We start from the raw sequence: 25,564 nt of genomic DNA on the forward strand, positions 1-25,564 counted from the left end.
CTCCACCACCTCCACTTCATTGCTTTTCATTTTCTTATTTAGTTTTCACTGAAAGTATATTTAAAGTATATTCATATTTCATGAAAATAGAAAAACAATGTTTCAGGCTAATAATAGTTGAGTTTTACACATTATGCTTCTGAAGTTATTCATGCTACATAACAGTGATCTGAGTAATGACCAAAATAATTGTAATTATGATTTTTTTTTTTTAAACATAACCGTGCTTCTCTGTTTTAGCATGCATAAAGTGAATTTGTTTATGTTGTTTGTGTAAATGAACTGATTTATATTCATGTGGCTTTCAGGCGCCAGGATCACATTACGTTAGCTGGAGCACCCAGAAAACATTGCGATCCGTTTTAGAGATTGTCATTTTAGAGACATTTTTCGGTGCTCAACACTCTGTGTAATGCATTTGATATAAAGCTGGTGTGAGCGTCTGTTGGCTGTAATGCTGTGAACTTTTATTCGATAAAGAAAGTGGAGCACTAACCCAGCAAACTGAGCCTGTTACAGCACTCCGATCCATGCTTTTTACTCGTAGCATTTAACGGTAACAACTTCTGCATTTAATAAACGTTATAATCTGTTTCCCAGCAGTATTGCAAATTAGTGATTCAATATAATTCAGACTATTAATAGTGGACACTGAGCAGTGTAGTGATCAGTGTGATGGCAACGAGTGTTTGGCAGCAAGGATAATACCAACGTCATTACAAACCCCCCTCCAACCCTGCTAATGATCATTGATTAAAAATCACTAAAGTTACCAGTCCCTTCCCAAACTGCCACTAAAATGAAGTGCTGACGCTTTTGTCATGCCATTAGTTAAATGAAAAGCACACATGTAGGGGTAGAAATGCACACAAAGACAAATGCTTGTCCTTTCTGTGTGTGTAGAGAAAAGAAATGCTCTTTGAGTTTTTGTAAGAGCTTTCATTCAGCAGACAGACAATGCTAAAAATTTGATTTTTGTTTTTGAAGTCTCAAGAGAAATGCCTTTGTGTAGCGGGACAGTTGAAGTGGCTAGTTGGCTTAAGGGAAGAAACACGCACACGTGTACGCACACTCACTTTCTAGATTGAAGTGGTACACAAATTACATTTCGAGGGCCGCGCACAAAAAGTACAACAGGCTGCAACTCGGCACGCACACAAATACAAAAACTTTATCAGGGTTTAAGATCAGTTCCAACTAAACCAGTCATTTCGTTTTTTCTAAAAACACTATTCATACATAATTTAATGTTTGAGTACTGTATTATGTTTGCTTTTTTCACTGAAATGTGAGGGCTTATAATTACCTTTTTTAGAACTTTTCTCAGACAGAACCTCACCTGAAAACCTCACTTTTGCTGTGAAGCTGTAATGCTTGAGAAAAAGTAATTGACTGTGGTTGCTTGTGCTAATGAGCATGCAAAATTTTTTCATGACAGTACTTCTTTGAAACTTATAGTTATATAATATTACCTATATTAAGTATGGGTAATATTATATTTTGTGTCCAGGCTCTTCATTCACCTGGTCACCATGTCAACCAAGAAAACAGAGCTGCTGGATTTGAACCCAAACCATGATCTTCTAAAGATGAATGGGAAGCACTTTGCAGCAATGTGGCAACCAAAGACCACAGTATGTCAAAGACATTCGGCGACTTCAAATGATGATGGGCGAAATAACCACTGGCAACACAAAGTGCGCTGGTCCTGAGTTAAACTCCACCAATGACAGCAAAGAACATCGCAAACTGATGTATGAAAGGGTGGTAATTACATTAAAGGATTGCTTAGAAAGCCCGAACTATAACTAAACCATAGGTTTAGTAGTTAGTACCAATACCAGTAGAATTACATTATTCTCTACACCCAATTGTAGAAAACAAAAATGATTATCCCATGTGCTTAAAACGTTGAAAAGTCAATGGTGGTGGCAGAACCTTTATTTAAAATGTTAACATTAGGTTTTATTACCAACTGGCTCATATTGCCTTTCCTATCAAGAAGTTTAGGTGGAACTATTGCGGTAGCTGTAGCTTTTCCTGTGTTTTAGGCACAACATTTAATGATAGACAAGAACACTTTTGAGAAAAAGACTCAATATATGTATTGCCTACGATGACTAGACATGTACAAAAAACTAAAAAAACCTAAAAAGTATTCACATTTTTTAATTTTTGGTATAAAAAGAAAGTAGCTAGCAATTCTGGTTGCTTCACTACTAGCCACTGACTGCCAACGACAAAGCAGTGTGTTACCAGGGTCTCGCTTCATTAACCAAATATCTAACCAAGTCATGGTTGGTGCCTAAACCCAACCAAATCATTATTTAACAAGTTGATAAGTTGAAAATTGTATTTTTGAATTAATATCATAGCTAAAATAATATCATAATATAAATGAAGTGTAACTTGTTACTTGTGTAACTCCTACTATGCAAACTAAGCTGCAAAATAATCCACTCTACATCCCCAAATGTCACCTTTTTCGGGCTTTAAAAGTGGAACCCATTCAATTGGACGTGTACATGGACATATGAGACCTGTCATGCTCACAGACACGAAATTAGTGTGGGAAATTTGTGTCCACGAACAAGAGTCAGTATTTTTAAAGTGACTATTTTATGATCTGTGTTTGATTGGTCATGTCTTAATGTTTACAGGCATTTTATAAGCTAATCTATTAATGGGAAAAACAAATAATAGGTGGCAAGAAGTTCAATAATGAAAACATTATATTATGTGTTATATTAGTGCACTGAATTAACCTTGCTATGACTCAGTAAGCACCTACAGTTTTGAATATATGCCAGCACCAGCGTGAAAAAAAAGAGTAAAAAATAAATCACAGATAAATTATGGACTGCTTGACGGATAAACCAAGTTTTCTCAGCCCAGCCCAGAACGGTAATCGTGCCCTTATTTTAAAGTCTGTTTGGCCTCTAGTAGCAGGTATCCCTGCAATGGAAACTTACAGAGGCTCCAGATTCACTGCATCATAAATAGCTTAAGTGCAATCTGCTCGTGGGTGTTTCTGTACGGTAAACACACAGACGAGCTTTCGTGTCCACATGCACCGGGAGCGAATGCTGCCTGGATGTGCTCCACTGACACTGAATGGGTGATCAGCAATGCGGCCTCAGTGATAGCAGCCAGAGTAATATTATGGAAATATGGCCATATTTTCTGCTTCATAACAGTGAGCAGGAGGAAATAAAGTGCCTGGCGCCCATTGATGCTATGAGCGCTGTGAGCACAATGAAGCTCATTTAAATAAGGTGACAAAGATGGCCGGCAGTTCATTGTCAGCTGGGACACTGCGGGTTCTTTTCATGTCTCCCATTCAGCCCGGGACACAAAGTTAATTTAGTTTTGGCCCCGACACAGACACAATAAACCACACTGATGCTATTGTCTACGGTCTTACTGAGGCAGCTGAAACATTTTGGGACACAGCTTGTGTTTAAAACCTCTACCTGGTTATTTTCACGCTGCATCCAGTCCTCATATAACACAGTACAATAAACCAACACATGAGCTACTTCCTTTAAGTTTTATATATTTTTCCTCAAAGTAATCCTTTTTGTTACCAGTTACACACACACACACACACACGCACACACACACACACACACTCAGTTACATTTTGCTTGTGTGTATACAGACATGCACGCCACAACCACCAATGATGTGGTTGATTTCATTCGGCTCCCATGAGGTTATTCAGAGAGAGGGAGAGGCCAATATCTACTTACCATTCTGTGTGTGTGTGTGTGTGTGTGTGTGTTAATGTGTTTGTGCAGTCTTAATGTTTCTTAGCCCGCTGGGCGTCCATCTGTGGGTTTATCTGTTGTCATTTCCACTCCCGCTTTGTCTTGCTCTCTCTCTCTCTCTCTCTCTCTCTCTCTCTCTCTCTCTCTCTCTCTCTCTCTCTCTCTCTCTCTCTCACTCACACACACACACACACACACACACACACACACACTTACAATACAAAAAAACTGCACTAAACACACACTTCATGCACTGCTCTTACTTTCGCTCACGCACACACACAGAAACCCCACAAAACCTGGTCTCATACAGTGAACCACACGCGCTGCATGCAGACATGCACTTAACACACAAGCGCACACAAAACGAGAGCCCCTGGGTACGATAGAGGTTGCCTTCTAATACTCCCTATTTATCATGCAGCAGTTGAACTAACCAACACACATGCACGCACACACACACACACACACACACGTTTTATTCTCATAAAAGCACTGCCTGCATAGATCGGCCATTAAGATATCAGAGTCTACGAAGGGAAAACCATTGGTGGGCTGATAATTCATTTACAGATTGACTGAGGAGGGATGCTACTGCATTTGTGTGTGTGTGTGTGTGTGTGTGTGTGTGCGTTGAATAGTGACACAGAAACCGATTAAGAGAAGGAGGGAATGAGGTGTGGGGTGAATGGAGGAGGAGGAGAGATGAGGAAGATGAGATAATGGAAGCAGAGGCAAGGAGTGAGAGAGGGGAGAGAAGAAGAAGAAGTCATGGAGGAGCAAGGGAGACAGAAAGCCAAAGAAAGTGGAAGCAGAATTGACAAGCTAAAAGCAAGACGGAGAAGAAAAGTTTGCGATAAAGAGAAGAAGGAGTGAGAGGGGAGAGCAGGAGAGAGCCACCGGGAGAGTTGGAAGATAAAGAAGGAGGGAGAAGGCAATAAGCAGAGAAAGCCGATGCCATTAAGGAGCCAGGAGAGGAAAAGCAGGAGAAGAGAGCCATTTGCACAAAACGTACAACTCTTGACATCAGTTTGAAATTACCGCAGCTGCACAATTACCTTCAAGTTCTTCAGTGTATAACCACGGGATATAACAAGGAATTACCCCTATTGGTTCCCAAAAAAACCCAGCTAAACTATCATGATATTGGAGCAGTGTATTGGAAATATGATTTCAAATTTAACCTCATCGCTTCTACAAGTTGTTTTTTTTTTATTTCCCCCAGCTCTGTTGTCTTCCCCCTCTCTTATGTGGTTTTGTCAAAGTCAGTCCAGTTTAGATCAAAGCGGCAGGGCAGATAAAACATATTGAGATAAATCCGAGCATTTCACTCTTTCTGGTCTCCTCTGATAATGTCAGCGTTTCTTTGGTCTGGCTGGATCAGACAGAAAAAAAAGGCAATCTGACAGACAGTTAGAGGAAGAGAAAGCTTTCAAAGGGAGCTGCAGGAAGACAAACAGATGGACAAGGTTTCCATCAAAGGCCTAAATTCAGTACTTAATAGGTAGATTAAAAAGGACAGAGCATCAGAAAGAGGGTGACCGGACTGGGAGTTGGGGAAAAGGAGGCGGGCGGTAAAGAAGTGGAAGATGTGGAGGGAAAGGAAGTGAGATGGTTGGGGAGAAGAGACGGGACAGGTGCATTTATTGAGTTTATGTGTATAATATTAATCATAATCAAATGGTCAATCACGCTAAATGACTGCAAAGAGCTTCGGCTGCAACCTGCAATTATCGCTAATGACACATTCAGCTCAGGATCGGCACACGGCCATCAAACAAGCACACACACACACTGTCATAGGCACTCAGACGCACGTGCACTTGTTTGAGGGAGCCTAATGATATCTGATTGATAGTCTAAGAGAGAGGATGTGTGTGCGCCTGTGTATCCATGCAGTCTGCCTACCTGTGTGTGTGTGTGTACTCCGACTTGCACAGATGTGCCGTGTGCACCCCTCTGATATCGCTGCTATAAATAACCCTCATGCTGTCTATATTTTGGGAATGGGGATCAATTGTGCCTCACAGTTTGAGTTTAGAATGGGCTTTTTTTTCCTTTTCTTGGCAAGCTGAGCTAATATACATTGTTTTATCTGTGTTATCCTACACTGGGATTTACTGATAATAGGGACAATTTGACTGTTAAAAAAGGAGATGATGATAACAGAAGCAAGAGTGACAAAAACCAATTACAGCCAAACTTTTTTGGCTGTTGTTTCCAGGCAAAGAGAGAGAGAAAAAGAGGGAGAGCAGCACCCAGCTGACAGAAAAACAAAAGAGCAGCGGCAGAAAGAGGCAAAGACAGAAGGGTGGACAGTCACAGGCAGAGAGGGAAGATCTGTTGAAATACCAAACTGATTAGTCGGTGTTTCTGACATTTAAATGCCACGTTTACATAGAGAAATGTTTCCAAGGAATATTAATCACTCTAGTTAATTCACGAGGAGATGTGAACGGGATCCGTGGTGCTTGTGGCAGAAGAGAGGGGCAGAGGGAAGGGAGGTGAGGAACGATTTCAGGCAGAGTAATAGCAGAAGTTAATGATATTAGTAGCAATGCTACAAAAATAGAAACCAAGGGGAAGAAGTCACAGAGTAGCTCATGATACGGTAGCGTCTCATTTCATTGCCCGCACTAAGCAAATGCAGTGATTCTGCTCGATACGTTGCACGACTGTGTGCAACTGCAAAGGAATAAGCACCAATGAATAAGTCCCGCACTGTCATCCACCACCTTTGGTAATTTTGCCCCACCACTGATAGAAACTACTGCAATGTAATTTGAGTAGTCAGTTGTCTGCTGCACGTCTTACCCATCATATTGTTATTAGAATAAAAGGCCAGCAATACATAGAGTGGGCTCAGGTGGTGGTGTGGGTGGTCCATTGATCGCAGGGTTAGAATTTGGCCAGTGCTGGAGAGTCCCTGGACAAGAGACTGAACCTCAGTTGAATGGCTTTGTGGAACCTCTGGTTCAAAGTTGTAGTTATAAGAAGTCCCACAGTAGAGTGCCAGTGCAGCGTTGGGAACTTCATCTTTTAAATCAGTGGTCCCAACGTGGAACAACCCATTGAGTTAACAGGTGAAATCATGTGCTGCAGTCTATCTAAGAAACCTTTATCTTGACTGCTGGGATGAAACAGCTTCCCAGCAAGTGGCTCCGTGGCATCTTGTATGAAGTGAGCAAGAACCTGAATGTATTTCATCACTAAGGCACTTTGTCAGTGCTGCTCTGAGCTGCGAATAAAAAGTGACAAAAAGGACAAAACGAGGGAAATCCCCCCTCGGTGGTATTTCTGATTATGTTGCAGAAATATGATTTCAGCACTGTCTATCTATCTGTCTGTTTTTCCAGTGACGTTCCATTTTGAGGATGTCAGATGTCCGTGGGATCCAAATTGCAGTTACAATTTGCTCAGGTGCTGGGGCTTATTACTGCAAATTAGGTGGGAAAATGGATTTTTGCCTGTGGGCTAGTAGTTACTCATCATATTTTCAGGTAGCCTGTCTCAAGCTGTAGTATGAAGATGAGTGACCATAATAACAGCCTACGAGTGCTCCTCGGCAGCGCGGCTTTCATTAACACACTGCCATCTTGATCCATCTCAGTTGTTCCACATGACACATCAGAGCACTTACAGCGTGTTGCTAACTGGCTAACACTGCTCCCGTCCTCTTTTTCCATCTGTTGACAGCCACGGCAGCCAGATTTATAAAAACTGACATTATGACAGGCCAACAAAAGTGCAAAACAGATGAACCAAATGCATATAATTTGGACAGGAATCTATGAGACGTGACAAGTGTTGGGCCAGTATTTTTAATGTGAGGTGCTGGGCAGTCGTGCAGCATACTTTCATTATGAATGATGGCCGTCTGTGACAGGTAAAAACAGTTTAGTTTATCTAAACTGTGACATTTTAGATACTGCATTCAGTCTTTGTGAAATTAAATCCCTCATAAAGCTGCAATCGATTAACAGAAGACTTAAATAACCATAGTTGGCCATATAGTGTGAAATACTTACTTGAGTCTGAGTTCACAGTGACGCATGTTTTTGGGAACACTAATGATCGATTAATGGGAACCCTGGAGCCTGAAACGTACTACTACTGGTTTGTTTGGGCAGGTCAGAGCAGTGACATTTAAACTCGGTGTAGAAACTGCCTGAAGTCAGTGGTCTTGAACCTTTGCCAGTGTGCTCGGTTTCTTTTGGCTTCTTCCGTGTGTACAGTTTTACCACCCACATTTTAAAAAAATATATTGTTTCAATAAGGAGAGATAATTTAGAAGAACTGAACATAATTTATTTAAGTGCAAAGCTTGAGTAATAAATTATTCGATGATTAGACTCAGATGAAACTTCGCAGCAGAGCGGAGTCCAACGATGAAGAAATAGGACAGCACCCCCCAGAGTGCTGATGCTGATGGTGGGAGAGATGAAACAGTTGGAGATGAGGTGGAGGTGGGGACAAGGATGATCACATGAATGAGCCTGAAAGGGGAGAATGAAAGAGGAGTGCTGAGATTTAAAGCACATGGAATAGGGGCTGATCGGCTTGCAGAACGTGGGCGAGAAAATGACTGATTGCCAGAATAATGGTGAGAGAAATGAGTGTGAAAGCGTGGGAAAGTGGAAGTGATGTAAAGAATAGTCAAGCAGTCCACACATCCAGGTAGATGAGTGACTGCACGTCTTCCTTGGGCTACAGTTACAACAGGGAAAACAGTGCCTGAAAATTATGGGACGACGAAAATAATTCCAATCACGCTCCAAGAACTTGTGATCTCATCTTGGAAATGGTTGCCTCAAAAACAGCACATAAAACAGCAATCAGATGCAGTAAATCTGCTACTAGTTTGAGATTGAATGGGGTCAAAGTTGACATTAAATCTGTTTGTTACTAAGGCTACGTTCACACTGCAGGTCTTAATGCTCAATTCCGATTTTTTGATCAAATCCGATTTTTTTGTCTGCTTGTTCACACTACAAATAAAATGCGACAGCAAACGCGCTCTAGTGTGAACGCTCAAAGCGGCCCGCATGCGCAAAAGAAGACGTCACACACAACGCGATCTGTTTAGACCCAGAGCAAACAGTATTGTTTGACTGATGGCCCTTAATATAAAGACTTCGGACTTTACGTTTCCCAATTTTTGCTTTAAATTATTCTGTTATTTACATAATAATGTAAATAACCTAATAATGATCCTTATTGCAGTTTTAGAGAGGAGCGGTGCTTCAAAGGATAGTTGCAGATTTCTGTCAGAATCTGCAGATTATACAGTACAAATAAAATGTTCACGTTGTCTTCCCAACAGTTTCACTAACATCTGCACTGGATGGCCAGGAAGCGTTCGCGATGTCTTATCGGGCGCTTCTCCGGAGCTGATAATTGGCGTCTGTCTTGTGTCAGTGACGTAAAAGACGGATTTAATGCGACATCACCGTTCAAACAGCTGTCGCTTTCTAAAACATCGGATATGTATCGGATTCAGTACCACATACGAAAGTGACCCAGATCGAATTTGAAAATATCGGATTTGTGCCGTTCACACTGTCATACCATGATCGGATATGGGTCGCATAGGGTCAAAAAAATCGGATTTGATGCGCTTTCGCCTGCAGTGTGAACGTAGCCCAAGAGATTGACCGTGGTAAATCAATGAAAATCAAAAACTTCATTGTCCTCATAGATGTAAAACAGAGATTCCTCCATAAATACTGACATAGTTCTTGCAGGATTGTGATTTTAGTGCAAAATGACAACCTCAGCAACCTTTGCTTTTACATACCAAAATAACCAGAATACAACCAGCTCGCAAAAAGAGACACAGAATAGTTACCTGATTTCATCGGCACAGACTAAGTCAGATCAATTGCAATATGTTGTCAAACCTTCAGTACTCTGTTTCAGAGTGGTTGCAGTCAGTCCAAGTCAGGTTGCCTCTCACCAGGTAATCTGTGCCGTTACGTTTGATTTAATACCTTTTGCTGCAACTACTTGTATTTATTAACCAGATGCATAAAACTTCATTGGACAACCACTGATTTATCCTGGTCACAAGGAAGTTGTGGTTGCATTTTGTTGTTCTACACATTATGATGTCCTTTTTGTTTCTTGTAGCCTGTCTTTAATGAAATTAATTGATTAATTTCTAGTCTCTGGTCACCAGAGAAGACCTTTAAAAGCCTAAAGAGGTGTGCACACAGGAAGAAACCAGAACATTAATGTGGTGGCGAGAGACCTGATGTGATGACAGGTAAAATAACCACTGGGGTTGCTAAGCAAGCAAGTCCTGAGTTGAATTAATAGAGTGATGTGGTGCAATTGCAGCAGGAGCCCCCCGCAACAGTTAATTGAATAAATGGAAGAGGATGGATGGTTCAGTCCAATAGTGCATACCAATACAAGTCTTGTACACTTCTGACTGACATTTGATGGAGTGTTGCCTGAGCATCGAGAGTCTGAAATGTCTCCTGGAGACCAAACTACCAGCTCTGAGTAAATCACTTCATATGTAACGGTGTAAGAGCCACTAATGTAAACCTGAGCACTTTATGGCATGAAGTCCCCTCAAAGAAAACTGGCGTTAAAACATTTGCTTGGACCTGAAACTTTCTCTTGACTTTCATGCAGTGTCATTTCCAGCATCATTCCCAGCCAAGGAAATACGCTGACTTATTGTGTCACTTTTGGATAAAGGTTTGGACTCCTTCAAGCTTTTCTAGGCTATTATTTAAATGGCTGATTCGTACGCGCCGCTGTGAGTGCTGGCCTTTTACCCCACCTTCAGGTGTGACCAAACAGCTCCAGACACTTTTCCAGTGTGGCCGATGACACTCCAGTGCATTGATTTCAAACTTTATGTGGCACTTAAATCTCTCATGTAACCATGATTTTGATCTGTCGTCTTGGCTGTCGATAATATTTTGAATTCATTTAAAAATTCTTGTGATCATTTTTAGAGTTCTGTCTGTAATAAGAGACGTACCGAGGCCTTGTGACACCAGTAGATCTCCGAGGTCATTTGATCAAGGTTTTCTGCTTGCCTCCTTGCTTCAGGCTCAAAGGAGACTTTGTCTTTGAAGTATCTACCTGTAGACTTATGACCTGTGGATAGTGTATATATCTTTAATAAAAAGAAACACACCCTTTTTTAGACTTTAGACTTTTCACCCTGTCAAAATGAAACAAGGGTCACAGTACTCACAAACATTGAGAGAATCGTCTCATAGAGCTGCTAAGCCCCAAACTTTCTACCAAGGAGTTCTAGCAGGTAAAAGGTTCTGAGTAGGAGGGATTGACCTGGTTCCTTTTTAAAGTTTGATAAATTTTTAAGAGAAAAGTACACTTTTTGTGATGATTGGCATACTGTGGGCATTCAAGCTGATATACCTAATCATATAATTTAGGCTTTATTAGAAACCATTGCCCCTCCCTGAGTGCAGGAGGTTTCTTCCTGTTAGAAGGGAGATTTTCCTTCCCACTGTCACCAGGTGCTTGCTCATACAGGGTTCTCTGTATTATTTTAGGGTCTTTAGCTTACAAAGTCCACAGAGGCCTACTGTTGTGATTTGACGCTATATAAATAGAATTGAATTGACAACATTCAAAATTACTAATAAACTAGGAGTCCCACCTACTTGCAGTGTAGCATCTTCACACGCTGATAGTATTTTTCTTGTCTTTTCTGACTAAAAAAATTGTTCTGCTTTCAGTTTCTGTGATACAATGAATTGTGTCTCAGGCGGGGACGGCGTTACTTTTTGTGTGTGTGATCAGTCTGCTGATCAAAGGTTGCCACAGACATCAGTGCTGCACTGTTGCATTTTTCCAGCTGCCAGATATCTTCGTGTTGCGATGATCACTTTCATTTCCGGCATTATAGCGTTAATGTGTTGGGTGGGAGATGTGAGCGAATCTCTAATGAGATCGACCACAAACATTATCCCTGCACAGTCTAATCTGTAGCGTTTCATTAACTCACTGTCATTCAGTGTTTGGGGAATAATTTCGCCTCACCTCTTTGTCTTTCCGGCAGTTTCTCCTCTGCTTAAAATCCTAAATCTCTTAAAAGTCCATACTCCAGCAGCTTTTCACCCGAGAACCTTTCGAATGCTTTCAGAAAAACTTTAATTTTTGGCAGGATCTGCATCCCAAACTGTGCACCTTGGAGTAGGATTTGTCTTTGTGAATGGACTTCTTAGTGCATTCATGTCATTTACAGAGAAGTCCATTTGCACTTGGAGACACATTACAGTCATAGCCCAAATTTGTTTGACATGGGCGACTGTCCTGCGATGTATGTTGGGGGCATAGACAGCATATTAGATGGAGGGCCAATGAGCATATACTGGATAATCTGACCTGAAACTAGTAATTGAGCCCATAAAGGTCATAAGCCTGGTGCCATTCTCCACTAGGTTTTTATTTATTTTATTTTTTTTAAAACCAGAGGAATCACCCCCTGCTGGCCACAAACGCGAATACAAGTTTAACGATTCAGCTTCCATGTTGCCTTTATTTTAGACCTAGAAGCTGTGTACATGTTTTATTTTGTCTGGTTGTATGTAACGTGACTGAACTGTGGGAATATTTTGCCAATGTAATGTCCTAGGCTTCCATGCTCCAGTATTTCACTGGAACTGAAGATTCTCACATACTATTTGGTATACCAAACAGTACATCAGCATTGAAAACAGTATAACAGCAATCGCTTTACCTTTGAAGACGAATTCTAATCCAATTTCCATCCATCCATTTTCTTAACCTTCTATCCAACTCAGGGTCACAAGTGACTGGAGCCTATCCCAGTCGGGATACACTGTTCTAAACTGATTCTAATTAAACTTTTCTACACCTTTTCTCATATGATCACCAGGAGCTGGGATACAGACCCTGGTGTGTTTCTTTAGCATGTAAAGCTTCAGATCCACATGACGAAACACTATCACAGAACTAAATATGAAGCCATATCTCCTGCTGTATTTTCATAATCTTATTCACCAGCCTCAAAAGCCCATAAGATCAGGAAATATGATAGGTGAACCTGAGGGCTCAGCAGTAGCTTAACACAAGTCTCCTAAAAGTTCAGCCAACTCATATAAAGGCAACACGTCACCTGTGTGAGTCACAGGTATGTTTTTCCAGTGCCTGTTTCCACTAAAGCGGCATGGCTTATGACTATGGCCATCCTGCAGTGTTAATTCAAGTGGGACTTCCACTTGGAGTAGTGCATAGTCCGTGTATGGCTGAGTGACTAAGGATATTATGGCTATTACAGCTATAACTGAACAGCTGTGATGACAATGAGTAGGCCTGAATGGAGGAAATTGGATATTTAATAGAGATTTTCACCTGTGATCATCATTGTCTCTTTCCATCATGGCTCCTTTCCCCTTCCTCTTTCTTTCCTCCTCTTCCAGTCTTTTGCTCTGCCTCCCTTTCTTCGGATCACGACATCTTTTCATCTTTTTCCTTCTCCTCTGCTCACTCCACCTTTCCCCGCCGTCTTCTCTCTCTCTCTCTCTCCGAGCTCTAAGTAGCCACAAATGGTCCCTAATAGCCTCCAATGGAGATGAATTGATCGTTGTGCGAACCGAATCGATGGGAGATTGCTTTTGCTGTACACAGTAGGGCACTGTGCAGGCAGGCGGCCTTAATTAAGTTAACAATAAAACCACGAATGCTTCTGAGGTTTATTGCAAAAATAAGTTTCGGGTGATTAGAGAAACAGAAGAGGAAAGTTGTGTGAAGAAAAAAAAGGACGTATTTGTTTCACTGTGTTTGTGATTTCCTTGAATGTTGCTACTCGGTCGTGATGCTCCCTGCGTGACTCATATATGGTGTTTCTGGGCATTTTCTCACATTTTGTCTCTGCCTGTTTATTTTTCTCTCTGCTCCATCCCTGCTGCTTTCCATACTGCCTCTCCTCTCTGCCAGCTTGTTCTCCAGCTTCTTGTTGTTGTCTCACTACAGCCCATCTGACCTGATCTCCTCCCCTTCATCCCTCTCTGCTTTCCTTCCCTCGCTGTCGTTCCTAATGGGATGAGCGGCAGAATTTGATCAGCAGTTTTTTAAAGGTCACACAACCAAGCGAAAACTGTCAGCCAAAGAGCCAAGGGAGCAAGGAGGTGAGGGTGGAGGAAGAGAGCAGGCGGGACAGGAAGGGAAAAACTTCACAAGGAGATGGAGGACAGAGAGGGAGACAGTGGAGAGAAGATGAGAAGCAAGCACGGAGGTGGGAGGTAGTGAGGTAATGGAGGGGAAAAGAGGGAGGAGGCAGATGAGGTAATTTGCTGTTTTGTGACATAACAGATGTGTTAACAGATGAATACATATTAAATATGCAGGAGAGATGAAGGAAGGAAGGAAGGCGGGGAGATGATGATGAGAAAAGGAAAAGGATGGGAGGAAATGAGGAGATGAGAGCAAGGAAAGGGAGGTCGGGAAAGGAAAGATGGTGAGGAAGGAGGAATGGAGACATTTTCATTTCTCTCACCCAGTGCCACTCATCTCTTTGCTCAGTAACAGTGGGATCCTAATCACCTCTCCATCTCCTCATGCTCTCTCATCAGATCCCTCGGTCCGTCTCTCCATTCTTCACTTTCTCATTCTCTCTCTCTTTCTCTTCGTCTTGTGTTTAAGATAAAAGACACTCGTCGCTCAGCAGTGTCTCATAATAGTCACGCAGTGCAGATGTCCTCCTGTCTGCAGCGAGGCTCATTCTTTGATTTCCATCTATCATTCATCATCAAATAGACCCAACTCTTTCCAACTCACCAAAGGCCCTTTCCTGCTCTGCCTCTCTACTGTCCCTTTCATCAGCTTCATATTTCTTTCTGCTGCTAATCTATTCCTGAAGTATTTCGGTGCGTCTTTGCCCTCACTGCATCTGCATCACCGTGTTGCGTGTGTGTACAAGTGTGTGTGCGCACGTGTGTGTGTGGCAGAAACAATTTGCAGCACAAATGAACTGCAGAAGACAGCAGAGGGGTGGAAACCTTCCTCTGTCCACACTGGCTTTGTTGAGGTTAAAAGGGTCAGCAGTTTCATGTTTCACTGTGTGCACATAGTGGGGACCCCCACACCCCACAGTCGCCATCATCGGGAGTGTTTTTCGAGGAGGCTGAGGAAGTGAGGCATCTTTGCACAGCTGCACCATCGATAAGTTTCTGACTGGCTGCATCACGGCCACAGCCGCCAATCACTACAGAGAGTGGTGGAGGCAGCACGCCACGTCACTATCCTCCACCAGCACTCCCAGAGGAACGTGCACAGCATTGTCCAGAACCACAACCATCCGGCACACAAACTGTTCCTGCTGTTGCGTGTTTCATGGTCCACCTCCACGAGGCATGACAAATAATGGGAGAGGCAAAGCTTTTACCAGTTTATTAACCAAAGAGAAGCAAAAACATATTTGACTTCACGAGCTGTGTTAGTCAGCAGTTGGATAGCTGAATGTTAAGTGGGTGGTGTTGCATAGTGTAAAAACTAAAGCAACAAGCCTAAAGTCAACTGAACTCATAACATAGATAGAGAGAGAGAACAAAGCTGAATAAGCTGTGTTTTAACCTAAATATGATCGATAAGGCTGAACTAGTTAAATATTTGAAGATGGAAACTACTTTGATGGTATCATTAGCTCCACAATTTGTTGGACACAGACACAACCTTTGTAGACTTGCCTCTGTACACCACCACAGTAGAGTTTAAATCAGTTAGTCAATACATGATTGAAGTGCAGACTTTCAGCTTTAATTCAAGGGGTGTAACAAAACCTGTGCATTTATTGCTTAGGCATTACAGCCATTTTTATACACATTCCCCTGCTATGAAACACACCCCTTCCGAGTCTTATCTATATGTGACCCCCCAGTTCTACAAGCTGTTCGTTCTCGTTTATGTGCCTCACCCTCCCTCCCCATTTCAATTCTTTCACTTCTTCACTTCTATTTAGTACACGGGGATCTGCCAGGCCCGGGAGCCGCTGCCAGTCCCCTTCGAGGCCATCCCCAAACCGCAGCTCAATTCTTGATTAAGCCATTTGCCTTTATCTACTAAAAACGCTTCCAAACCTAAAATGAGGACATGGGCCCAGCTAGTGAATAGATATTTTAGCAGATGTGCTTTGCTTGCGTCACATTACCTCATGGGTTTTTTTCAGTCCATCTCCAGTTTGCCAGGCTTAGCTTACCAAACAGACAGTTAAGTTCATTCATTAATAAAATAACGAAAGAAAAGAAATGGAAGACAATTTGAATAGAATGTTATGGTCACAAGAGAGATAAACAATTCAACAAAAGGCATATTTACTTCTTCTAGATATGTCGCCAGTCAGTACTATTGGCTGAAACTAGCTATTTGCTGATCTATGTCAGCATTTGTAACAGCCGATAAATTAAAAATTTAAAAGGAAAAAAGAATTGTGAGAAACCTCCATCAGCCATGTTGCAAATGTTGACATTGCCATCGTTTGTCCAACAGAGGGCAGTCTACATGTCCTGATTTACAACACCCGTGTTTGGAACGCCAGAAACACGAAAACCAGCGGGTAGTTGGGCAGAGCGTAAATGAGAGAATAAATAACTAAACATAGTAAATTTTAGGGAAATGTGTTTATGTGTCTTGTGCCTGAAAGAATATGTGATTTTTAAATCACGAAATAATGGTATCGGTCTTAAAAATCCTGTATCTGTCAGACTCTAACCACTATTAGTACAAAGCATTGGAATTTTATTCATTCATTTATTTATTTTTAGCCTAACACTTAGCAAGTGTTTGGAATTAGTCCAGTATACAATAACCTCTGTTTATACATGTAAAAGAGTGGGTACCATTCAGTTTTACTCAGTTGTTCAGCTGATATTTGTTCATCATCATTCATTAGCAGCAGTATGATGCGTTCGGCAACACCACACAGTTGTCTGGACTTTATCCAGACTTCCCGGCAGCTCTTGACCTATGAACCGTTATTGCAGAAACCTTGCTTTGCATTCTGTGCGTCTCCAGAGACCAGGCGGCTGGCAGTATTCCTGCTTTTTTACACAATCAATCATTAGTTTTCCCAACCAAATGTCACATTCCTTTAAACATTCAGTTGCATAATCAAGTTAAGAACAGTTGCCGCCAACCGTTCTACAGATTTGCTGTGACTGTCAAATGTTGCACCTATCTGCCACAATCACATCAGCCACAAATAACCTGCCTACAAAAACAACAATAAAAATCCACACGTTTATTTTTTCTGAAACTTTAAATATGCACAGTTAACACTGGCCTGGAGTAACCTGGATACATGGATAGTGTTGCAGGTTGGGTATCTTTACCCACCACTAAAACCTAAATGTTCGAAACGCTATGATGGTCTTGCACCCCAGTGTGTTTGTGTGTGTGTGTGTAACTGACAGAGTTTCATTAACAGCACTAATCAACGACAGGAGAGTAAATTAGCTGGCAACAGAGGTCACAGTGTCGTTTGTGGAAAACTGTTGTCGATGCCACCTTTCACCTCCTGCAGCTTGGTAACAAATAAAAACCAAGTTTTTTGCAAAGCTGCAAATTATTGTTTGCCACAAGCAGGTGATTGGTCTTTGTTACTTTGGCAGTTAGATTACTTTCCCTTTAAACGCAGCCCAGAATTTATTTTATTTTTTCTCAGGAATTTGGTCTCTCTCCAAGCAAATGGATAGCAGGGGAGTGATAGATTCACTGTAGCTCTACTTAGACTCCGTCTGCATTTGGGAAGCTGATGCCAGGAAGAGCACACGCATCAGTCTATGCTAACAAAACAGTAGGTGGAATAAACATTCCTGGTCCCTGAGGGAATTTGTGCTGGCATTAGATAGATTGACAGAAGGCTGAATATAAAGTTGTTTTCTGTGTTTTGTGAACCATTGTTAAACAGAGAAATGGAGTACCCACTTTATTTTCCACACATTCATAGATGCAAGCATTGGCTCTCCAGAGCTCCAAGTATTCTTATGTGCTAGACCAGAACATATCGAGAGTAATTTGCTGTGTCCACCTGCAGATTTACAGTACATATGTACGGCAATTAAAATAACCCCAGTGTGCATGCATCCCCGGCCTAAGCATCGGCTCTGAAATGTCCAAATCTGTCAGCAGCATCAAAGCGAGCTGCATCCAATCCCAAAGGACCCGGCTAGCCAGCTTGGAGCTCCACCTGCACACCACTGAAGCTTTCATCAGCTGCACGTATCACAAAACTGCCATATCTGCTTACATGCAGGCCATAAACTGCTGCTGGGAACGAGGCTCCTATGCACAGCTCTTCATCTCCGTTCCCCCAGAGTTAAAGTTGCTGAAAAGCAGAAGAAACTCAAACTGTTTCTTCTGTCATACGATTCATGAAAAAGGATGCGGGCGTTAGGAGGGTAGGGAGGTGAGGGGGGGTGCTTACGTGTCTCCTTTCTGTCAGGAGAACTGAAGAAGTGAATTACAAAGGATGATCTACTGGGGCAGCTGATGTTAGTTGTTTTGCAGCTGAGCCATGTAATGAGAGTTTCACATGAAAAGACGAGTGCAGTGCATGAACAGATGGTCTGAATTTGAATATTCCTTTTATTGGTTCCTATACCAGGTTAGAGCAATAAACCCCGGCAACTGTTTTTTTTTAAGTGACTGATAGTTAAACTATAGAAATTCTTTACTTCATCTCTCAGAATTTCTCCACTGGATACTCCTTTCTGTGACTTCTCTTACGTGTGTGTGTGTGTGTGTGTGTGTGTGTGTGTGTGTCCCAGCTGGGGTAAAGACTGTTTATATTATTGGTGATGAAAGAGGGGCCCCGAGAGGCCTCTATAATAGGCTGGGAGGCCTCTGACTTTTTATAATGGCCTGTATGGTTGTGTGTGCCTGCTTGTGAGAGAGACACAATTGTACCAGTATATAATTGTCAATGGGAGGACACACTTTTACATAATACAGATACACAAAGAGAGAGAGAGAGAGAGAGTCTATCCAAACATAAAGGCACTCACACAGAGAAGCACAGTCTCTCTCTCTCTCTCACACACACACACACACACACACACACACACACACACACACACAATCTCACACATTGTTGAGCCATCTGAGCCCAGTGTGTCCAATAACAGCAGGTGCTGTCAAGTGCAAGCACAGCAGACCTGCCCTGACACAGAAACCCACACATGGGTGGATGCACATATGTCAGCACGCCGCACACTCATTCATACACCTTCCTTTTCCGTGTAGCTTTCACATTCAGTAACTCATTTTTAAAACGACGGTCTGATTGGTGAAGTTCATGCACTGTTACGGTTGTGGTCATGACAGCGTGCCTGGTACTGTTGGGATGTCCCCATCTGTGCAGGATTTCCTCCAGTGCCCATCAGCCCTACTTTAATGTTAAATATTGAGCGTAAACTTTGGGTTTAAAAAAGAAAAAGTGTATTAAATATGCTTTTATTTATATATAGATAAGCTCCAACCGTTAAGTTAGTTAATGTAGCTTAGCCTTCTGCTACAGTTTTACAAATATAAAGTCAGCTTGAAAGAGTCAAAAGAACTATGATGCTTTAATGTTTAGCTGACATTTGATTACTTGTGTTTACTAATTAGGTTAGTCCTCACGCAGGCCTAGAGACAAGTTGGCGATCACCTGGCAACCAATGGGGTTGCTAGGAAAAAATGGGGATTTGGTCATTGTTATTAAAGCTGCGTTCACACAGGCCTAGAGATCAGTCAGTAACCCCTGGCAACCACGGAAAAAACAACTGGTTGGCGAGCAGTTATGGGAGGATGGTGGCAGATGCTAGGTTGATGTTAATTCCCCAACTACTTGCTAAGTTTTAAAGAAACTGCAAAAAGTGCCTTCAAAGTAAAAGTTGCACCTTTTGAAACACAATTGAATCACAACTTTTACTTTAAAGGCAGACGTTTTCCATTTCACATTTGTGTTGCTCGGCTTTTCAAACATAGAAGTGACTGAGATGATCTGAGATTGACCGAAGCATAAATCAAAGGAGGCTTTTGGTGCAGCCAAAAATGTACCACAATGGGTTGATAGCCTCACGCTAGTGCTAGAATATTAACACCGAACAAACAAACAATCTGCCTACAACCATGGTTACACAATCATTTGTATATTTAATGCTTATATTAAATATCCTGTATGAGATACCTTTCAGCTGCTTTGTTATTCACATGGATTGCCACAGACAGCAGGTCTACATGTTTGATTTGGCAGATTTTTTTACAGCACATGCCCTGTTTGATGCAACCCCAAAGAGATTGGTGTCACGTCCCGCGATCTTTCGCTTGCTAGGCAAATGTGTAAACCACTACACTACACCTTTATTTGATGTATGAACATGTAATATTTTCATAATGGGTTTGTGTCCAAGAACACCCAGGCTTCGCTGCTGGTGTGATCCCATCTCAACACGGTCTCTAGCTTTGTCTGTAGTGCTGCCGTATGGCTTAACATTAGGGTACTCTGAACTCAGCCGTCCAGAAATTTGCCTGCATGTGTGTGAGAAGAGAGCAGGTGTAAACAAAGTTCAATTTAAACTCAACGACCCACCCATAACGATTTGGGATTGTATTTTGCAGGGTTCCAGTGCTATCTTGACAAAATCTGTGCAGACAGACCACCTTTGTGTTACCTCCTGCTACAGTATTCATTTAAATGAGAGACACTCACAGACAGGAAGACTCACAAGCTGAAAACAATACCAGCTACACAGTCACGGCTGGTAATGAAGCCCTTGATTTGATATGTAAGTCGATGATGTGTAATCTCTTCTAGCTGAGAGCGTAGAACAGTAAATATCAGTCTCATTTGCGCTAAATGAAGCTAATAATGGCATCCTTAGCTTTCATGTTTTATTTTTTTCTTATTTCTTTTTAGTGCACACCTTTTCTTTGTCTCATGCTTTCTCTTTGTTCCCCCCTCACCATCTCCCTGTCTTTGTCTGTGTGCGTTAATATATTTAGCAGTGCCATATCATATGCTGTGCTAACTTCATTAACTATCTCAGCATGAGCCTACAGTGACTGAATGATAATAACCCTCACCCCCCAGACTCGCTCGCTTTACCACACACACACACACACACACACACACACACACACACACACACACACACCGCCCTGGGAGCTTAACAGTAATGCATGTATAACTGATTACAGTTTACTTCATTATGACAAAGCATTTTATATTTTGTTATTATGATAAACGACCTCTCTAACCCCATCAGACCCATCAGTGAGTTCATCATTAAGAGTCCCAAATAAATCTGTGTAAAGAAGACAGAAAAATCAGCTGATTGAAGAAAAGGGGCGAATTAAAAAACAAAAAAAAACAGCCATCGTTAGTTCAAATATTACGTCAGAGCTAGGCTGCGGTTCATCTGCAAAATTGTTTTCTGCATTTAACAAAGAACCACAGCAAATCCTTACATTTGAGGGAGTTAGCCATGATTAATGACTAATGATTAATTTTCTGTTGGTCGACCAGTTGTTTGAGGTTTCACAGCATGTCTGGGATAATTAGGAAAAACGGTGCCGATCTCTATGCCTCGGTGCCAGTGACAGCTGTGGCCAAAGGCCTTCTGTTTTCAAGCTGTCCTTTTGAAGGCTTTAAACGGGTTTCTTCCAGTGTGGCACAGACATTCACTTTGGACTCAGAGGTGAACTGATTAGATTTTTGTGGTCAGAGGTCAAAAGACCAAGGTCCCAGTAATCTCATGTCCACTGCTGTCTCGTGAAAGCGATATTTCAGGAGCAGCTGTAAGGGATTTAATTACATCTGGCACAAATGTTGACTTGGACTCAAGAATGAACGGATCTGAGCGTGGCGGTCAAGGGGCAAGCTCACTGTGGGCTTACGAAACATGTTTTTGGAAGTTTTTCAAGGATTAATGACACAATTTTCTCTCAAATGTCCAGATGGGTGAAAACACTAAGTCAGATCATTTAGATCCAGAAGGGCATCATCTTCACTTTGACATGTGTAAAAACACTTTTATTCTCCAACACCATTACTTGGGAACAAAGGTCATGACCATATGGTCAGAAGACAGATTGATGAGAATACAAACTGTGGTGATTAATAGGTCCTCCTGGCGTTCAAGATGCTTCTAAAGCATCTGTGTTTTAGAATTTGTGCCTTTCTGTGGGTGAAGGATCACTAGTGTCGTGCCTGGGATCAATAAAGTATACATTATTTATTATTATCATTATTATTATTTTTTTTTTTTTTTACAGAAAGCATGCCTTTGTTTTCTTGCCTCTAATCTCACTCCTTCCCTTCTTTTTTCTATCAGGTCAGTGTGCTGGAGCGCCAGGTGATAGATTTCCTGGGATACCAGTGGGCTCCCATCCTGACCAACTTCCTGCACATCATTGTTGTCATCCTGGGCCTTTTTGGCACCATTCAGTTCAGACCGAGATATGTCACTGGGGTGAGTTTTGCACAAATGCAGACACTGACTCAAAACAAGCATTTTACTTATACTCTGCTCTAGGGCTGCACAATTAATCGTTAGAAAATCGCTATCTCAATTCATACTTATGTGCAATCTCATTTCCAAATGACAACGATTTAAAAAAAAAAAAAAAAAAAGATGACGATTGTACCGCATTTTGATCCGGGACATAATCTGCATGAAAACAAGCGCTCACTCTTCCTGCTCAACAAATGACAAGGGCGGAGCCTTATACCACGTAATACCGAAGCCAGCTGGCAGGGAAAAAACAACAGAGAGCACGTGAGAGATGACGAAGCTGTAAAGGCCAAGAAAGTGACAGGAGAAAATCCGTCCCGGTCAACCACATCAATAACGGGAACCTTATACAGCGCTTCCCCATACCCGTCGAACTCCCGCAGGCACAAAGAAATTACGGAGGCTATCACTTATCACCTGGCTAAAGATATGGCTCCCATCAACACTGTGCAAAACGAGGGATTTAGGAAAATGATCAACACCCTAGACAAACGCTACACAGTGCCGTCCTGCAACTATTTTTCAAATGTTGCACTACCTGCTCTATACACGCAGTGTCGAGCAACGGTGGAGACGGAATTACAAGCAGTACAACATTTTGCGGCAATGACAAAATGTGAGACATTTATTGTTTTTATGTTCAGTCTCAACTGTTACGAAGTTGATGTGCAGTTAATAAGTGCAATAAATATTTATACTGGAAAAGAAAATCGTGAGAGAATCGTGATCTCAATTCTAAGCAAAAAAATCGTGATTCTCATTTTATGCAAAATCGTGCAGCCCTACTCTGCTCTCTCTCTTTTTAACCTTTCGTTAAAAAAAGTGCCAGACAGTGAAAACTTATTCTGCAAAAGTTCATTCATACCTGGAGAATGCACTATAAAATCCACTTGAATGGATAACAGAGAAAATTTAAACAGTTTGCATTAATAATTAATAAAAACACATCTGCTGGTGGATGCAAGATTGATGGAAGACCATCTACTGTATTTATTTTATATACCAATGAGCCACTACATTAAAATTGACAGTTTGAGTGAATAACGCTGATCATCTCATCACAATGTAAAGCTTGCCAGGAAATCTGGTTCCAGGCATTCATGTTGATGTTATTTTGACATGTGCATTTCGGTGAAACAGAAAGTTTTCACAGGAAAATATCCCAGGTGGATCCCAGCAAATTCAGCTTGTGGTGAAAAGCTCACAGAAAGTGCAAAAGCCTACTCTACAGGCCTCAGTTAGCATGTTAAATGTTAAAGTTCGTGACAGTACAATTAGAAAACGACCGAACAAGTTTGGCTTGTTTGGAAGGGTTTCCAGGAGAAAGCCTCTTCTCTCTAAAAAGAACATGACAGTACAGCTTAGGTTTGCAAAGCTGCATCTGAACAAACCACAAGATGTCTGGAAAGCTTGGCCAAATTGGGTCACGAAACAGGACAATGATCCTAAGCACAGCAGCAAATCTACTATGGAACAGCTGAAGAAAAAGAATCAAGGTGCTGCAATGCCCTAGTACGAGTTAACCTGACTGAGATGCTGTGGCAGAAATTTAAGAGAGTAGTGCATAGATGAATGCTCGCAAACCTCAAGGCACTCGAGCAATGTTGTAAAGAAGAGTGGTCCAAAATTTCCCCCACAACAATGTGAGAGACTGATGAAGTCATACATAAAACAATTACTTCAACTTATTGCTGCTAAAGGTGCTTCTACAAGCTAGAATTATGGAGTGTAATTAGTTTTTCACAGGACTGCCCAGTGAACACTTTGTTTCCCACATGACTGTATTGCTGTGTTGCAGATGTGCTTTTTAAGGGATTTAAAATACAATTTGATTATTAAAGAGTTTGAATAATGGTTTTAAACAGCCATTAAATGCATAAAATCTGTTTGTATGGACAAATTTTAACCTCATTTTTCTGACGTTTAGACTACTCCCTGGTTTTCTCCCGTTTAATTGAATAGCAAATCAAAAACCTGGAACATTGCTAGCAAAACTTTTTTTTTTCTTTTTTTTTTAACAAAGAACCCAAGGACCTAAGGCATTATCAGAGCCTGCACACTCCCAAGATCCCAGTCCAATCAAGCTTCTGTGGGATGTGCAGACAGAAGCCAAATGCAAAGCAGCTCCACCCCTCTATACCAGAATCCTGATGCCATCAGACTCCAGAGGTCCCATATTCATGCTCTAATAGGTTAGAGGTGGTGATGTGGCTGATCGGTATATATATTTGAAAATGCATTATTGTAAAAAAAAAAAAAAAAAGTAAAAAGATGGTGTGAACAGAGTGGGAGTAGGAAGAACTTTCGAGGAGGAATTAGCAGATTAGTGCAAAGCTCCCCTTCACATTGTCACATTGTATTAATCCAATCAGAAGACCTTCAAGTGGACACACAAGGTTTAGTAAGAAGATTCAGTTAATGAAAGAGACTGAAAGTTGTATCAAAGCTTGTAAAATCATTCTCCTTTTCTTATAACTCGCACAAACACACACACAAACAACAGCGCTATCCATTTTCTCTTCCTGTCTGGTTTGATTCAGGTGATCAGTTGCACTATTCGCAGTTGTTTCTGTTTCTTTGCATCTCAACGACATCAAAAGTGAAGCCTCCCTCTGTCTTTTCTCTCCGTCTCACCCAGTCCCAATGCAAGACACGAAGATGCGTTTTAAATTCTCTAACAAAGGCTTGTCAAGTCTGGTCGGCATCTCACTTTCCTCTCTGCGTATCTCTCTGCCTGTTTCTCCGCAGTATGCAGCCTGGCTCGTAGTTTGGATGACTTGGAACGTTTTCATCATCTGCTTTTACCTGGAGGTTGGAGACCTGTCCAGAGTAAGAAAGATTTTCATTGTCAAGTCTTTATGTGCCAGCGTCAACACACAAAAAAGCCAAAAGTAGCAATGCATTGATTCTCTAAACAAGTTCAAGTTACCTGCAAGTTTAATATATACTGTGTTATACACCCAGGTTGGACACAGTGACTTGAGCCACACTGTTCATTTGGGTAAATGGTAAATGGTAAATGGCGTGTTCTCAAACTTGTTTACTTGTTCACAAAGTCTAAACGCAGCCCCATGAAAATGCATTCAGCCAGAATCCCTCAACCTGAATGAGAAAGGGTTGACCTTGGGCTGGACTGAAATTCAACACTGTACTGCTGTCCCGGGTCTCAGCAGAGACGATCACCACCAGGACCTCGGTCAAACTTCCGCCTCTGATGAAGCACCTCTCAACCATCACATAGAGGGGAGGGAGCACCAATGCAAAATACGGATATAAATCTGATAACACACA

General features: G+C 41.6%; 1 protein-coding gene across 1 annotated transcript in view; it reads left to right on the forward strand.

The window, feature by feature from the left end:
- The window catches only part of nkain2 (sodium/potassium transporting ATPase interacting 2), a 108,953-nt gene that overhangs the window by 32,751 nt on the left and 50,638 nt on the right, over positions 1-25,564 (forward strand). Inside the window, exons 2-3 of the mRNA XM_005449640.4 lie at positions 22,094-22,231; positions 25,022-25,102. Coding sequence (XP_005449697.1) covers positions 22,094-22,231; positions 25,022-25,102 — 219 coding nt within the window. The remainder of the gene's footprint in view (positions 1-22,093; positions 22,232-25,021; positions 25,103-25,564) is intronic.

Source organism: Oreochromis niloticus, linkage group LG15, assembly GCF_001858045.2.
Source record: "Oreochromis niloticus isolate F11D_XX linkage group LG15, O_niloticus_UMD_NMBU, whole genome shotgun sequence".
NCBI classification, from domain to species: Eukaryota; Metazoa; Chordata; class Actinopteri; order Cichliformes; family Cichlidae; genus Oreochromis; species Oreochromis niloticus.